Genomic DNA, 17,874 nt, shown 5'->3' with positions numbered 1-17,874 from the left:
AGGATGAATACTACTACTGGTAGAACAATGTAACTTTCTTCACATTAATCTGATAAAGCAAATATAATAATTACTTCAACATGCTCAATGGTCTATACATTTTCTTATCATCCTGTTACAAACTTCAGTTTCCAGGCTCAGATTTCTCTCAAGATAAAAGCTGCATGTTAAAAAGCCAGCATGTCATATTATTCACTGTTTGTTCAGAATGTGGTAGTCAAAAGCCCACAGACAATGCTATTTTATCACAAAGTTCACAAAGGTTGTATATCCCCCTCACATAATTTTGCATTCTTATTTACAGTGGAGGCCTTTCAGATAGCGAGAAGTGTCTGTATCTCCATGTTAGAGATTACCTCATTTCATGCAAGATGACATGCCAGTGCTTTGGCCAAATGAGACTCTGGTTAGCACAGCAGGTTACAACTTCCCTCCTACTGCTGATGCTCACCATCAGATAGCACGATGCTGTACAAGTCACTGAAATTGAGCTACACCAAGTGAGATGGTGGCTAAACTAAAGGCAATTCAGTAAACAAAATCTATTTAAAAGCATTACCACTGAAGATTAAGATTTCCTGATACAAAGTTGTCACTAGCCTGAGTTCTAACTGCTGGAAAAGAAAGACAAAACACCTCCTCCTCTGCTTTTCTCACAGTGTACTACGGTGGTAACAACGACTCTCCAACTAACTTTGTGCCGTTTGCAAACATCAGGTCTTACCTTGCTTCTGTCTATTCAGGACAATAACTATCTGCTTAATTCTCACGTGTTAAGGCAGAACTACCAACTAGCTTTTACAAAAAAAGCAATGCACAAATTAAAATTAAATTAGAAAGCAAGCACAAATTAAAACAGAACCAGGCTCTCACTTTTGAAGGCTGTTGAATTTTAATCTCCTGGGAGTCAGACGCAGAATCTGATTTGGTGCCTCCAGAATTTGGTTTCTCCTTTTTTCTCTTCTGCTTCTTTTTCTTCTTCTTCGCTCCCAAATCCCCTCCAGGACTTCTGCCAAAGATTCAGAGAATGAGCAATGAGAAGAATCAATACCACTGAGCTTAAAATTCAAAGAAGCTAAATATGGGAAAACTAGCATTTTAATATGAAAAATCTAACAGCAGTCTGAATGTGGAAAAAAGGCAGTAGAAAGGGAGGAAAGGGGGAACTGACAGCATTGCCGAAAAACCTCCTGCAAGTACTTTCTAATCTGTTTTATATTCAGGCCCCAGCACAACAAGGCATTTTGACACACTAGTGTCAAATTGTGACACTATATAACAGCCAGTGCTATTCTCCAGGCTATTACCCAGCAGAAAAGTGAAACAACCAAATACAACAGAGTTTGGAGCACTCAGGAAAGTGCAGGAATTGAAGAAAATGGCCTCCAGTAACTATTAGTGGCCCGATATTTTTCCCCCTTCATACTCACCAGGCATATCTGAATTTGAGAACAATCCAAACAAAACCATCCTGTTTTCAGGGAATATTGTTTGGAACTGTTTGTATGTAGTGATGAAAGTCTTACTTTAATTAAAGAAAAAAGAACAAACACCAAAAACAACCAAAACCCAACAAAACAGCAAAACCAACCAAAACAAAACACTGAAGTATACACCGCACATGCATTTTCTGCCATATTTTCACTGTTGATAATACAACTCCTTTCTTCTTTAAGAATATTCTAATTTGACAAATAATCAGGATATGGAATCAAGATTAGATTTAGAATTTGCAAGTGTGGGATGTGTTGGCAACTCTAAGACGGAAGGCAAATAAGGAGGCAATGAGTCAGTTAACACTGAATCTTCTTCAAGAGGTTAATCTCCCAGCAAAACCATGTACACACAATGGAGCTCAAGACAGATATTGGGGCTTGGATGTTTTTTACTGGGACAGAAAAAAAACAATTGTTTATTTTAATCTGGGGGCAGAGGAATCAGATATGAAACTGGCAAACCAAAAGAAAGAGAAATTAGAAGAACATAACTAAATAATTAGTTATTAAGACAAACATGTTTAAGGGTCATGTTATTCACTGTAACATGCTCACTTTCAAGATTTGCCTCTCTTTAACATCTATACCTTGTCAGAGCCCAACCAGTCAAGAAACACTCTGTGTCTAATTGGGAGGCCAAAAGCCTGCAATTAATCAAACATGCAACTAAACAAAGACTCATTTTGCGAGATCATTACTGTTGTCTAGAACAGCCTCTAGTGAAAGATCAACCCTTAACATTAATGGTGACACTGGGTGAAGGTAGGCTCCCAGAAAGAAGGAAGAGGGTTGTAAGTGCAGACCCCTTTGGGATTGCACCAACGGTTATTCGATGGACAAAAGGGTAGCAGACCAAACACACAGAGGAGAAAGAAGAGAGTAAGTCTGCAGAAACAAAAGATTAAGTTGTGTGAGGCAGGGAGGAAATTTTCTGTTGCAGGGTGAAGACACTGCCTGATCACCTAGCCGATTCTGTTAACAATTTCTATACTCTCAGTTTAAAATAATCAAATTTAAATCTATTTGAAGGGTGTTACACCAAGCTGTCATTTTGTACAGAATTTAAACACAGAACAGACCCAAAGGCCTGACAAGAGGTTATAAACATAAGAGAGTAAAAAACCAAACATATACAAGACCTAGGGCTTTACCACCTCTAGCAAAACTGAGCTAAAACTACTGGGGAAAGTGATTTCACCTTTGCTAAAACTCACTTAATGAGGTACTCTTCTACTTTCTTGAACTTTCACAAACTTTCACCTTTTCCTCCAAAATTTCACATACAGCAAACAAATGATGCCACTGTGCCTGTGAGCTGACTCCCAAGGACTTCCATGTATGAACGTAAGACTACTATGAGTTTCAGCAAACACCATTCTTGAACGGACACACTCAGCAGGTGCAGAGTCCCGAGTAGCACTGGTACAGCTCACTTGTCTTCTTGCTTTTCAGCAGGAGCCAGTCCCACTTAACACTGCAGTGGAATTCTATTCACTGGGACTACCTGAGGGTTGATGTTTTATTTAGTTTGGTGAAATAATGAACAACGGTACTCAAAAACGTTTGGCAGCTATGAAGAAGCATCAGCTTTGCCAAGCTTAACTAATGTTATCCCCAGTTAAACTGTACTTTTACCAGGATAATCTTAGTTTGTTCTTTGACCATCTCTTTTTCATATAGAAATGAGTATTTTTTAGCTGGGAAAGAGGGAAGACGGGACTAAATTGCTATAAAATATACATGGTTTTTAAAACTACCAATTTCTTTTAAAACCTTCTTGAATTCCCAGTCCTTGGCTTATGACTTTCAGGTTTAGAGTTTTCACATGGCCTCTTGCAAAATAAGTACCAGTATCTTTGTGTAACAGGTTATCCAGTGATGTTCAGAGCACTGATTTATGCACACTGTCCTGCTTGGGTCAGTCTTTTTTACTGTTGCAGTCCACAGAATATAAAAAGAGGATTTAAAAGAGAGATCCACCCGTCCTTCAACTATTTAGGCACGCCTGCAACTCAGAGATTTGGCAGCAGGCCGCACGCAGAAACTTCCACTGAGTAAACAGGTTTGTCCAACACAAGTTACAACCAGAGACACCAAGCAAACTAGGGCAAAAGCAAAACCAAAACATTGCATGATTTTTTGTCCTCTCACACTGCCTTGAAAAAACACAAAACTGGGAGTGGGAATGGCTGGGAAGGGAGGAACTTTGTTGCTCAACTTGTAGTAACTACACTGAACATGAAGACACAAAGGATATGAAAAGGTAACAAGATTAAAAGCAAAAGCTCCTATTAAAAGCTTTTCTCTTAATTAAAATACTTGTGTACTGACTAAGGGCTGAGTTCTCCTTTGTCTGGTCTGATGCACCTGTGAATCTCATTCTTAGAACTTTGGGGGGGGGGGGGGGGGGGGAGAGGGGGAGTTTCCCACTTCTATCAAAGCTGACCCTTAAGCGTGAATCTCTTTTGCTGACCTACCCTCCTACTGTTAAGGTGACACAACTCGGAATGCAGGTTCCATGTGGGAAGCGGGAAAAGGATATGGAACTCAGGGTGACGCCATGTCTAGCTGTCGGGACAGGAAACATAACCTTTCGATGCATCAGATCAACACATCTGCCCCAGCCTACCACGTAGAGCAGAGCTGGTCATATTAAGAAAAATATTCAACATTAGACTTGGCCAAGATTTTGACTATGTCAGTCTAGTAGAGACACGCTTTTACACCAGGAGCACTTTACTGACAGGAGGGCAAGCCTACGCACTGAGGCTGAGGTTTACCTAAGTGTGGACTAAAGTATTTTTAACTGCATCCACAATGACAGTTTTGTCAGGCTGATGAGTAAGAAAGAAGCAAGGACAGGACAAAAGTGGCATGTAAATAAAAATTCAGCTGAGGCAAAAGAAGAGTCAAAAGACCTCGTTCTGCCCCAGAAAGATTTACCCTTGCCACAGAAACAGGCTGTGGATATGACTCTGAGACAGTCACTTAGGCCCACACTTTCAAGATTTCGTCTGCAAGTTAACAAATGCAAGCCCATGATCCCACCCACATACCTTTCCACTTATGTACACACATCTGGTGTTTTGCATGAATGTGAAAAAAAGACTCTTGCTTCTCCCTGCATGTGTTGGGTTTTGGGGGGTTTGTCCATGTGGTTTTTTTGTTAACTGAAAAATGGGAATACTTAACTGCATTTGGGGAGAGGTGTGGCAAAGGCAGAGAAACTTACTTTGTGCAGCTCTGACCAAAACCATGAAAAGCTGAGACAGAAGAATCAGGGGGAGCATGACAGCTACTCAGGTGGTCAAACTGTTTTGGCTCCCTTTGTTTTGATTTGAGATTATCTTTTCCCACTGAGTATTTGTCAGGGTTATTTTAACTGCCTTTTGGGGTGCTAAGTTCTTCTTTAACAGAAACAGTTTTTGTAGTACCAATACTTGTTTTAAATTACATTGAATGGGAATTTTAAGGTAGCAATTTCTTAAATTTAAAACCAAACACGTACTTCAGATGTTTATTTTTAAGCTGCAAAGGCCTAGGCCTCTGTGTGGTTTTTACCTTCATAGTGTTTTGGTTCTCTCTGTGAGGTTGTAAAACTACATTTCTGAAGATCTATAGATATTTCTGACCACAGAAATCAGGTCTCATGTATATGGGCAAGATTCCAAAAAATTTCCACATAGTATTACTTACACTAGGGCTGTCCTTGGTTCATAAATAAAATGGAGGCTTAGATGTAAAGGGCTTGCCTGTTGCTGTATTAGACTAATACCACTTCAAGAAAGAAGGTCCTGACCAGAAGGGCTTATGTCCTTCAAATTCCACTTACAAACAAATTACCCTTAGTAAAAAACTCTCTGGACAAAGATTTCATTTGCATACATTTCTGTACTTGGAAATGCAAGTTTTTTGAGCATGAAAATGTAGCAGCAATGCCTTAAAACCTAACCAAACATACTCCTCAAAGCTCTGCATGTTTCCTCTGCCTCCTCCTTCAAGTCTGCACTCTAAGATGCAAATCTCACCTGCTAAAACCGAGCACTGTCTCCAGTACCTTAAAATATATATATATATATTTATCTAAAAGTAGTGCTGGTTATAAAGTTTCCTTTTAACAGTAATCAAAGGGCTATACTACTGAGAAATTAAAAGTAAATAATTTGTGAGGTTTAGGGGAGTTGTTTAAAGGTCATACTTTTTTTCCTCATCTGTTTACTAAATGTTCTGTGCCCAAAGCCTTTCTACCATAGAGCATAAGGAGTTATTGAGAATGTACTACAAGATCTTAAAAAGCTAGGCTCAGCAGGGTAGATTCAGGTGCAATAAATACATTTTTCTACATACAAACTAACAAAGCTATTTTGTAAACAACACTTTATTATGAAACTGAACAAGTACAGCATAATGCATCTAGAAGGAGCAAGCTGCAGACACAGAATAGGAGAACAGCAATGACTCACACAACATACATAATCCTGCATCTAAAAAACAGGAGCAGAATCAGAGGACAAAGACATTTGCACAGTTGAGAGCTGTAAAATGGTATTTTCTGCTGCAGACATTCAATGCTCAAGCACATTAAAAAAAACAGCAATTTTTTTTAACAGTAAAACATATATATAAGAAACCACGTTTTTTCAATCAGAATTATAAGGACTTATTTTCAAATGTCAAGAAACAGCTTGAAAGTAATTTCATTTACAAAAGCAATACTATTAGAGACTGACATAAAACACACTCTACCTCCTTCTAAAAAAGCGAGGATTAAAATGGCATGAGACTAAGTATTGACAGGCAGCAATAGAGACCATTCAGAATTTAGCAAGCCCGTTCACACACTCATCATCTCAAGTAGTGAGACTGCTCATAGATTGTTTAGGTACATACAAACTAATCTAAAAGCTCAAAGTACACTTTAAAGTTACCTGAAAAAATAATATACTATAATAGAGAGAAAACAGGGAATAATTAGGCTCCTACTACCATGGGTTAATCTCCCAGATCAAAAGTAGATCTTTGTGTTTGCTGTAGTGTTTTTCTTTTCATTTGATGGAATCTGTTTGAAAGCTTCAGCCTGCAGACAGATAGTGGCAAATGAGACTCTCAAAGATTACAGGAAAATAAAGTAATTCAAAATGCAATATTAGACTTTATTAGAAGTCTACAATACTGTACAGAAGACAGAAGACACAGTATCAGAATGCATCAGAAGCATAATAGAAAACTGATAATAACAGAGGTTTTTTTTCTACTGGAATGGTCTACCACTAATTTAATTAAACTTCATATAACTTGGAAGCATTCACTTTCTTATTCTAAGATGAATAAAGCAGCTTCTTTGAAATACTTCTGGGATATTCACTGAAACACACTGGGGATATTCAACAAGGCCAAGTTTTGGGGAGAACAGCATACAGCCCACAGCTGCAGCAGCTGCCACTCACAGACCCAGGCTGGAGTAGAGCAGCAAGCCGTGATTCAGAACACACCAAAGTGCAATTCTTTGTTCTCTGGCTGCTTCTTAGACACTGCTCTCCTGCGCTGGCTGCCACAGCAGCCTGAGTGCATAGCTGCAAGCCTAGCTACACTGCAGAGGGCAACTACAGCTCAGTCACACGCACAAACAGAAGAGGAAACTGAAGTAGTAATAAGGTACGAATGAATTCTAGGCAGGCGTCAGCCAGCTATCAAGTAATCTCTTCTGGCATGTCAGGTTGGCTCTTACGAAGAGCAGTAATCGTTCTCTGCTGTTAGTGGCATTATTTTTGCATATTTGGGAATCATCAACTGTGGCATATTTACACACAAATGTAACAAAGGCTCCAAGATAATTAAACACTACTTTGTCCCTTTTCAATATGCCAGACTTATATTACTATAATTGACACAACTGTCTCAGTGTGCATGCCATGAATTTACTGACAGCAGCAAGCATCAGAGTTTTCCCCTTTCCTGCCTTTTAGACAAGTCAGTCCTCCCAAACGGCCTCCTAGATTTCTCTGGCCACATTTAAGATGCAGAGCTGCCTGTTGCCAAGCAAATCACAGGGCAGGAGATGACAAACACACATCCTCAAACACCAATCACCTACAGAAATGCTCTCAACTTGATCAATCAGAAATTCATGAGGAAGGTATCTGTGCAGTTGCGTATAGATTAACCTAGTTCTATTTTAGGTTACTCCAGCCACTCCTGGTTGCAACAACAAAGCATTTTCTCTGCAATCACATCTGATAACCCTGCAAAAAAGTACATTTTACTGAAGTCAGTTTTTAAAACATGTTCCTCCCAGACGTGCCGAGCAAGCCAGACCCTTGGCACCTTGCGGCTGGACAGAACCACACTGCGCACAGCCCAACAGTGCCCGGCTGCAGGGAGCCGCATTTATACTGGCTGCCTCTCCTGTCAGCTCCCCAAGCAACTGGAGACAGCACCTGATCCGCAGCGTGGGAAGATTTAAGACACAAGATTAGCGGAGAAGGAACTACAAACAGAACAACAGCACTTGCTCCGCTAATGCCCTCGTAAAACATGAGCTCTGCTCTCTACAGCATGTGGATTTACAGGTAATATTTCCTTTTTGGACAATAGGTGATGTTGAAGAGGAGCGTCTGCAGGACAGTGTCAGAGATGATGCCTGGACAGATCCTCAGGGCGGGACGGGAGCATGCGGGTGGGTGTCAGGGGGCACATGGGGGTATGAGGCCTAACGCGAGGGGGCCGCTCAGCTGGAACCGACCGAAACAAGGAAGGGACCATAGGGGCATTTCCCAGGGCGCCGTGGCCCATCACGGGGCCCTCTCCAACGGCCAGAATTCCCAAGAAACGCCCCCAAATCCTGAGAAAGCACAGATAACAGAACAGAATTTACCCTCCCTTTTAAGGCTCGCTTTTAAGGCCGGTGTCCAGAGAAAAAGCGCTAGCCCCGCCGCCCTCCTCACTTCAGGCCGGGGGCCCATGCCGCCGCCTCTCCCTTCGGTCCCGGCGGGGAGCGGAGCCGTGCAGCACAGCGAGGCAACAGGGCCCTCCCTCCCTCGCCCGCACTCTGCCAGTCGCAGCGGAGAGCGGCCCGGGAGGGGGACGCGGGGCGCCGCCGCCGGGGCCCCTCGGCCGCGGGCCGTACACGCGCAAGCGCCGCGGAGGAGCGCCAGGCCGGGCCGGGCCGGGCCGCGCCGTGCAGGCCTCCCGCCGGTTGACAGCAGCGCGCTTCGCATGCCCTGCACTCCCCTGCCCGCCCTCGCCGGGTGGCAACGGAAGCCCGGCCCGGCCCGGCCCGGCCCGCCGCGCACAGTATCCGCGGCGGCACGTCCAGCCCTACTGCTGCCGCAGCAGCAGCAGACACAAGGGCTGCCTCCCCGGGCTGCGCCCGACCGGCCGTCCCGCAGCACGCCCCTACCCCTTGGCGTGTTCGGTCTCCTCCTCATTGTCGCCGTCTATGCCGCAGGTGTCCTGGTCATCCAGCTCCAGGCTCTGCTGGCTGGCCGCAGACTCGCTGTCCTCCGCCATCACGGGGGAAGGAGGGAGGGGACGGGGCGGGAGAGCCTATGAAAGGAACCGGGGCGCACGGGCAGATGCAGTCCGGAGGAGCTCCCTCTAGCTGCTGTCCTTCCCCGCGCTGCCAGAGGAGGCGGAGGCCGCTGGGGCTGCCCAGCCGCTCCCCACCGCCCCGCGGGGGACTGGGGCGGGGCTGGGACGGGCCGTGCCTTACTGTGAGGGGTTCGCTGGCCTGACCTGCCCTGCCCCTCTCATCCGAGCAGTGCCGCCCCTCTGCCCGGCACCTGCCTGAGCCCCTGGTAGCCGACATCTGATCCGCTCTTCCCGCCTCCAGGGGTCCCAGATGTCCGCGCAGAGTCCCTGCGGCCCCCGCTGCCCGGCGAGGCCCGAGCGCAAGCCCGGTGGTGGCCGTGAAAATGCGGCCGGGGCCTGCAGCGGACGAGGGCCCGCTCGGTGGGGCTTCAGCTGCCGAGCCTCGCAGCGCCGGAGTTCGTCCAGCTGGCTCCCGGCGTTTCCCTCTCAAACCATAGCAACTTCGATGCCAAAGTTGCCGCTGGTAGACGCTGCTGAGGCGGCCGTGGCCACCGGCTTCGCAAGACTTGTTTTCCCGAAGCTTTGTGTTTTTGCAAGGCTCCATGCTAGAAAAAAACCTGGAGTTGAATGGTAGTGATTTGAACCCAGGAAAACAAATAAAGGGAAACTTCTTTAATTATGTGAACTTTAGTGATTTCCAGGGTCATACCAAGAGTTCTGGATGAGATTCATTGAGTGTGTGGTTTAGCAGCGCTACCCAACATCACATTAATAAGAATAGTATGCATTAGTTGTAATGTCTCCTGTGCCTTGGATGTTTTATCATTGTCAGAAAACCCCAATTGTGAACAGCTGCACATTAGCCTGGAAAGAAGTTAATCCAGAGATTACTCATGTTTGGTGTTTTGTTTTTTTTTTTTTTGCTCCTCATAATAATGTGTAGGAGAAAGTGGAGAACAGGATGTCAGTGACAAAACATTAAATTGCTGTGTTGGAGAAACTGCGGGTTTAACCATCTTCTGTCCTCTGCCACAATTTTCCTCACTCCATTGAGGTGAATGAAGTATAGGAAACCTGGATCCTGATTCTTCTTGCAGTTCACAGTGATGATAAAAGAGGGAGTATGGATATCTCCCAGCAAGCTACCATTTGCTGCTACCTGCTGTCACTCCTGGAGGGAGGTTAGGAGAATAGCTGCAGAAAGGCAGTTTTAGACTTCATAGCATGCGTGAAGAATATCCTTATGGACATTACAGTTTATCTCCTGAGAGGCACAACTGTGATTATACTCCAGATTCGACTGTTAAAAGGCCAAATGAACAGTACTGAATTGTGCTTTGCATTTATGAATATGCAATTTTTGCTTATACCACAAGTCGAGAAGTTGACCAGAAGCGAGAGGTATGCATCTGTTCTGCACTAATGCATTTCTGAAGTTACCAGATGGATTCCCAGAGTGTTTAAATTCACTCTACAGACACTGCTCAGCACTTGCACTACTTCATAGATGTTGGCTGTCACCTTGTATAGGTGATTTGTCTTCCCAAAATAGAGCAGCAAGGTGAAAAAAATGTACCCCTGAATTTCAGGACCCCATGTGCTCAACCACAGTGAGTTACTGGGGTGTGTCCGAACAGGACAGTAAGCAGCATGGGTGGCACCTGATGTGCCTGAACAGGCTGTCTGTGCTTCCAGGACCTCTGTTGTTACAGGTGGAATGTCTGGGAACTCCCCATACTGCTGTGTGTCAATTTACCATTTTTAACTGATTACAAAGACCTCTTCCTAGATGTAAAAGCCTTTTATTTTATGAAGATTGAAAAGAAAACCCAGTCATTTTACACAAAAGCTAAAAAATTAATAACAAAGGAAAATAGACTTCCTAATCAGGAGATACACTTCACTTAATACTAAACAGCATAACTTGAAGTCAATTAAAATATTCCAGCACTGATGAATTATTCATTGGCTGGTTGGTTATTTTCATAGGTCTCCTTAGAGCTTCAGCAGTGACTATAGGTTTGCTTCTAGATGTAGCCAAAATATACAGATGTTTATAGCAACAAATTGGAAGAAAGGAAGAGAGAAAGGTCAATAACACACTACAGATGTAGCTCTATGCAGCTACTCCCACCATGGTCAGCCACTGAGACAGACTACTATAGGGGACCCTTGACACTATTATAAATCACAGCTTTCTGGATCTTTCCCAATACTACTTCTCTTTCCAGGCTCTCTCTCTCCTCTGCTTTCCATAACAGATGCAATCATGGGTCTGTCATGGCTCACAAAATCAACCTATGCCTAAACACCAGATTCTGGTGTTGCCATGTTTAACATTTTCCTAATTGATTCCCACAGCAAAATCCAGGACTCAAAACAAAGCCCTATAAACACTGGAATACTTGGGGCATTTCAGTGGCCAGCATGAGTTCAAAAGAATCCCAGGCTATCAAAGGAGGAGATAGGTACCTAAGCTTGGAGGTATGAAATACTGAGTATTGGGAAGCCTTAACTCCCAGGGCTGTATGGGGCTTTGTCAGATCTTGTCTCTTGGATGAACCCTCAAGTGAAGCTGTGTAGTACGCGGTTAGGGTCATACCCTTCTTCTCCTTGCTCTTCTGTAGCTGAATAAAGCCAGCCAGTCACAGATAGTTTCCCCCAAGCAGCCAGGCATAATCCAGACTTGTTTACCTGCCTAGTGATATATCTTAATTACATCCCAGGGCGCTAGTGATATACAATACAGCATTCAGACTATTGGCATCATCTGATTAGTCTGTGTTCTGAGTGTTAAACACAGCAGAAGAAAAGCACCTGAAGCACCTGAAGTTTTCATGCAGTCTTATGACTGCTCCTACTTTCACACACCATATTGGAATGTCCATGGCATTTGTAATTTAAAATGGATTTCCTATTGCAAGTAATAATAAAAACATGGTATGAACTTTTTGTAATCCTGTAAATTGGAAGCAAAACAGATCCAGTTTGAAAATTAGCTAGCAGTTTAGTGTTTTCTCTATTTTCCTAATATATATATGTAAAAAGTTATGGAACAAATATATTTAGACTTTGCTTCATACAAGTGTCTAGTAGTACTGCCTTACAACAATATCTTTTTTATTGGCTGTTCTTTATACTGAGAACTTAAATACTGCCTTCTTCCATCCTGAATGAAATGCAAGGGTAAAAGAATACAGGTTCAAAATACACTGAACAAAACATATCCTATAAAACAGAAATAGGTAAAACCAGAATAGGTAGAAATAGGTAGGGAATGAAATGAACTCGTGATCCCATGTGTTGCACACTTGTATCCATGTGAGGTCATATATCCGATATTTATGGTTTGTCTTACTCACTTTACATCTCTTTAGCCTCCTGCACACCACACTTGGTGAGCTGCAGCCTTGCCTGTCTCCCACAGCCCATTTGCTGCTGGTCTGTACTGGCTGCATTCATATCATACAGGGGGACAAGCACTCTAAACAGCCCACTCTTTCTGCTGCACTCTGACATTCAACTCTTTTTGTTGAATTTTATTTTAAAATGCAGCTCATACCACACCTCTTCAATTTTATATCTTACCTTTTGCACTAAAGCATCTGCTTCTCCATGCTGATGCCTGCATCTGAAAGGGCTGTGGGCTATACAGCATTAAAAAAGGGTTAGACATTTACATGCATCGTGAGAACATACTGTAGCATTAAAAAAAAAAAAAGTGTGTGCTAAATAAAAAGCCTGATGCTTAAGGATATATGTGATAAGGATAGGAAGACTTTTATCCTGTGGGGTTATTATCACTAGTGGAGATTTCTTCTGCAGTTTTCTGATCCAGCTGTTTTTGATGATTGTTTGAAGCAGGATACAAGACTTAGATCAAACACAGGTTCAAACTGGTTCCAGCATTGCAGTTCCTCTGTTCCTAGGGTCTTTATCCCTAAAAGGTAAAACATAAATAAATCATTCTTTATACTGCAGCGACAGGACAAGGGGTAATGGGTTCAAACTTAAACAGGGGAAGTTCAGGTTAGATATAAGAAGTTCTTTCCTATTAGGGTGGTGAGGCACTGGAACAGGTTGCCCAAGAAAGCTGTAGATGCTCCATCCCTGGGAGTGTTCAAGGCCAGGTTGGACAGAGCCTTGGGTGAGATGGTTTGGTGTGAGGTGTCCCTGCCCATGGCAGGGGGGTTGGAACTGGATGATCTTAAGGTCCTTTCCAACCCAAACTATTATAAAATTCTGTAATTCTGTGGTATTTAATAATCAGTACTGACTCTTAAATAGTGACTATTACAAATATATACTACTACAAATATATTACAAATATACATATTTTGCATTTCTATGTTTTTTTTTTCCTCACTCTTCAGGTTTTTCTCAAACTATATATGTGAATGAGGATTAGTGGTGACAGTTTTTTACAAAGATGATGTTGACACTCCTGCTGCAGGAGCTCTGAGCAGTACTCAGCAATTACTTCAATTACTTCTGCACATCCAATCTCCAAATCAATCCAATTTACTCCTGTCTGCTTCTAAATCAGTTCTCCCATCAGCCTTTTACAGTTCCCCTGTATCATTATGCCTGCTGTTTCCTCGTCTTTCAGGGAGGCTGCAGGCACAGTCAAGATGCTTTGTTTTCCAGATTCTGGATGGAGGGAGCAATAGAGACATGAATTATTCTTCATCTTGTGACTATTTCAGTATTTTTCCAAGCCAAAAGTTTTCAGTGTTTTCTTTCTGTCTGTTTCTGATAGTTTTTTTATTCCAAACCAAAAAGGGACTTTTTCCATTTTTTCCCTGCTGGATTGAAGAGGCTACAGCCTGACTATAACTCTCAGAGCATTTGTAACAGACTGGAACTATTAGGGTGCTCCTAGAGTATTTAACACTGTTAGACATCCTCAAATGGAGACTAGAGTCTGGAAACCTTGAGGATATTAAGTAGGATAGTTCTCCAAGTTCAGGTCCAGATAAGAAAACCTGGAAGTCTGACTATCCCCAAACAAATGGTATGTTTATCAAATACTGTAGTATTCATTATCTATTCACATTAGCATAAATCACTGTTACTTGGAAAGTGCTCTTCCAGTCTTGGGAGATTGCAGTCTAAAGACAAGCAGGCCTTGGATGAGGATAGTATTTTATGATGAACAGAATGCCCCTTGTGACAACCTGCTCAGGGACAGTATGTTTTTACTTCTGGGTAGACACTGTATTTCTCACATTTCCATGAGAGAGCCAACAGGAAATATTTTCCAGTGTTCTGTAGGTTACTCCAACCAGAAATATCCCATTAACTTACAAATCAGATAAATGGATAATGCCAATAAAGGTTCTGCATACCTTCTGGGCAGTTAGAAGCAGATTAACAGTGTTGCTCAGGACGCACGCCTACTGCACGGGGAATTACTTTGGATTAAAAGTGTCTCATGGACACATTGTCTTCCCTAGGATGAAAATGGGAAATCAGACTTTATTATAACTCCTCCATTTCTATGCAAAATTTTTGGAATTTTTGCAGTAAGATTTTACCCTTCAGAATTTTACAACTTTCTGCAAAAGAAATGCCTCTGTCAAATGCTGCAACAATTGCAGAGTAAATGACTTAAAATATTGTCACTAGACAAGCTTTAATCATAAAATTTAGACATTTGGTCTAGGCTAGTAGGGGAGTGTGAATAAATCTCATGGAAGTTGAGGGCAGAGCCACAGCAGAAACTCAGCATCAAGCACGGCTTTGACCCTGCAATGTCATACCACAAGGACAATTATGTTAATTAATACAAGTCTTTATGAGCTCTTATGCTGGTTCGGCCAGTCAGCCTAGGTGAGCGACCTTTACTTTGGCATCACGTGATGTCAAAATGCTGAAAGTAGCATTTAAGCCAGTTTTTATATTAAATGCACATGTATCTATGCATGCAAATACACACATACATTTACTCAGGTATACTTTGCTGATTTCAAGGAATAAAGGACCAATCCATCTCTCAAAAGAAAAATCTTCCTCATATGGGGGAAGACAGCTACCACATTCAGCTTTTGTCACTGTTACTGTGTTATTCAATACAGGATTACAAGATGTTAAACTCAAGGTAGAGCTAATGGCATAGACACAAAGAGACATAGCTTGAAAAAGCTCACCCTCACCAACACCTACAAGTAGCATTCCTGAAATGTTATTAGTGTCACATTGCATGTCCCATCCACGTTGGCCTCACACCATGGCACAAAACTGAAGGTGGAACTGGGGTTTGAGTTTATAGAAGGGCTATTCCCTGAAGACACAGGGAAAGAAGCCCCTGAAGACAGAGAAGGAAGCCAAGGCCCATGGCCTCTCACCTTCAGGGGCTGGGGACACTGGGAGAAAGGCCCTGCTCTGAACATGTAGGTAAGGGTAGTATGTAGGCAAATCTGCTGTTAGTTTCTGTCCATGCAGATTTTCCCAAATTTGAGGTGTTGTTCTGGCTTCTTCCTTTATTGATGGAAAAATCCCAGAAGAAATGCGCAGGGAAGAAAATCTCCCTGGAGTAACTGGCTCAGCTCTGGCTGTGGTGCATATGCCACAGCCAGAGCTGTAAGCTCCAGCATCAGAGTAGGACAACAGTGGGTTTCTATCTAGGAAGAAGCTGAGGGGCCAGCATTGCTGCAAGTGTGCTTGTGAAAATCTGGTGAGGGTTGGCAAGAAGACAGTTTTGAATATTTTTTTAAAATCCCTACAACCACTAAACCCCCAAAACCCTTTAAAAACCAATGCTTGTAACAGGACCCCTTTCAGATAATTTCTTACAGCTTTGATGCCCAACATCTTTCACAACAGGACCAGCCATTCCTCTGAAATGGTATTTCTCATTTCAAGAACCATTTCCTACCTTTATAATATAGAACTGGCAGGACCATTCCTCAGGTGGGTTTATGCAGGAATCCGTTTCTCCAGTCATGTGAACACAAAGTGCTTCTCTCCAGAATACCATAAAATAAACCAGAAAGAAACCCCTTCATTTGTACCTCCCTGTTATCTATTTTCCTTCTCTGTAAGATTCCCAGGCAGAAGAGATATTTAATGATCAAACATCCTAACTGGCACTGTTTATTCCTAAAAGAAAAGCACAATAATAAGAAGTACTTCAGTTAAATGATAATAGACCAGGTGCCACATTTTGCAAGCTAGTAATCTGGATACCAGAGGATTATTAAAAAGAACTAGATACCTTGTCTGTTCTTACTGTCACATAGAAGACAGTACCTGGTGTCAGTTTTCCAGTTGGAATTATACCAGTAACATAAAAAAAATGGTCCTCCACGCTGAAAAAGACACTTGGCTGCTGCCTACTGGTCTACCTGAAGCTCCAATTCCAAATGGTTTGCAGCCTGGAAATGAAAATATCAGACATATATCATGAAAATATTATGTGTATATATCTATCATGGTACAGGATCTATCATTATACTCTTTGTATCATATATCATATATATGAGTAAGGTCAGCAGTAAACCTGACAGCTTATTACATTTATCTGTAAGCAGAGGAACAGGAAAAGAATAATTATTGAGTAGCTTTTATTTTTCTCAACTTCTGAAGCATTCAGATTGACAAAGGCCCATGGAACAACTGATGCTCTTTTATCAGCTGCCTTCAATAACTGGTGTTACTGAAGTTACAAACTGTGCTTTATACTGAAATTATGGACTATGTTTTATTATAGACGGCATGTATGGAGAAACAGTTCACCACCAGGTGGCAGATATTCCAACTTCAACAGTTTCAAATGCTAAGAGGACCCAAATGGCAGCGATTTAAAAAATACAAAATACCCCTTACCTGTCACCCGTACATTTTAGAAAAACAAATTTATGTGTTTTTTTGTTTTGTTGTTTGTTTGTATTTTTTCTTTTTTTTTTTTTTTTTTTTTTAGAAAAGACATTCCTCTTCTAGTTTGACCAAGTCCAAGGACGTATGGGATGAATGCTACCATGCCCCAGGATACAGCCTATCGATAGTTTCAGAGGTACTGTATTATACAAGAAGTTTTAATCCTCAGATAAATTCTTGTTGATTAAGAAAAAAATCATGTCTTTTTGTTTCACGAGGGACCTTCCTAGAGAGAGTAAATATCTAATCCAACACTTGCTCATTTACACCTGTACACCTCTGTAAGCTAAACCCTACATGGGACAAGTAATTTCTTACCAGACCAACCATGTTGGTTTAGGATAATGAAATTGGTCCACCAGAGCATTCATGGATAAAACAAAAGGAAGAAAATGAAAATACTGCCATGGCATTTCGAGAGTGCTTAATTTACTCTAATAAAGCTACTAAATCCTTCCTGTAAGACAGAAAAGCATCATGAGCAATTTCCATATGATGGGGTTTCTTTGTAAACTGTTCATTTAAGCTCAGTACCACAATTTTGTGTGTGTAATGCGTTACTGCAAATGCTGTAAGGCAGGAACCATTTTTTTTCCTGTACTTGTAGAGGGTTTAGCATGCTGGTACGGACAAAGCACTTAATCAAGTAACAAGGTCATTATCACAACAAGTCAAGGTGCTTTACAGACAGTTTAATAAGCTTTGAGAAGCAAGTATTTAGTGGGAACTTAAGTGGGAGCTGAGAGACAACCATGAAGTGAATGGATTATTAATGAGTGAATTAACTTCCAACAGTCCTAACATTTCACAGGCCCTATGATATGAAATGGACTTTGGGTAACATATCCTGAGATTTGATTTCACTCCTTCACTCATTATCCATTTGAAAATCCTGATTACTGACAGGCAGTTGAAGACCTGCTCTTAGTTTAAGTCCAATGTATTTTCGTGACTTTTGTAATCTTTGTCA

General features: G+C 42.1%; 1 protein-coding gene across 4 annotated transcripts in view; it reads right to left on the bottom strand.

Annotated features, from left to right (window-relative positions):
- The window catches only part of NMT2 (N-myristoyltransferase 2), a 34,010-nt gene extending 24,848 nt beyond the window's left edge, over positions 1-9,162 (bottom strand). Inside the window, exons 1-3 of one of the 4 annotated variants that reach the window (XM_062623639.1) lie at positions 8,896-8,967; positions 6,483-6,573; positions 874-1,009 (exon numbers count right to left, since the gene is read on the bottom strand). Coding sequence is in view for 3 of the 4 variants with exons in the window: in XM_062623637.1 (XP_062479621.1) it covers positions 874-1,009; positions 8,896-9,005 (246 nt within the window). In the remaining variant the exon portion in view is untranslated. Of the gene's footprint in view, positions 1-873; positions 1,010-6,482; positions 6,574-8,895 lie in introns of all 4 variants that reach the window. The other 3 variants (XM_062623637.1, XM_062623638.1, XM_062623636.1) reach the window with 3 other exon arrangements.
- Between the last annotated feature and the right edge of the window lie 8,712 nt (positions 9,163-17,874).

Source organism: Pezoporus occidentalis, unplaced genomic scaffold (assembly GCF_034315485.1).
Source record: "Pezoporus occidentalis ecotype Australia unplaced genomic scaffold, CSIRO_AGI_Poc_V1 ctg257, whole genome shotgun sequence".
Taxonomy (NCBI): domain Eukaryota; kingdom Metazoa; phylum Chordata; class Aves; order Psittaciformes; family Psittacidae; genus Pezoporus; species Pezoporus occidentalis.
This window is presented reverse-complemented; position numbering and strand designations above follow the sequence as displayed.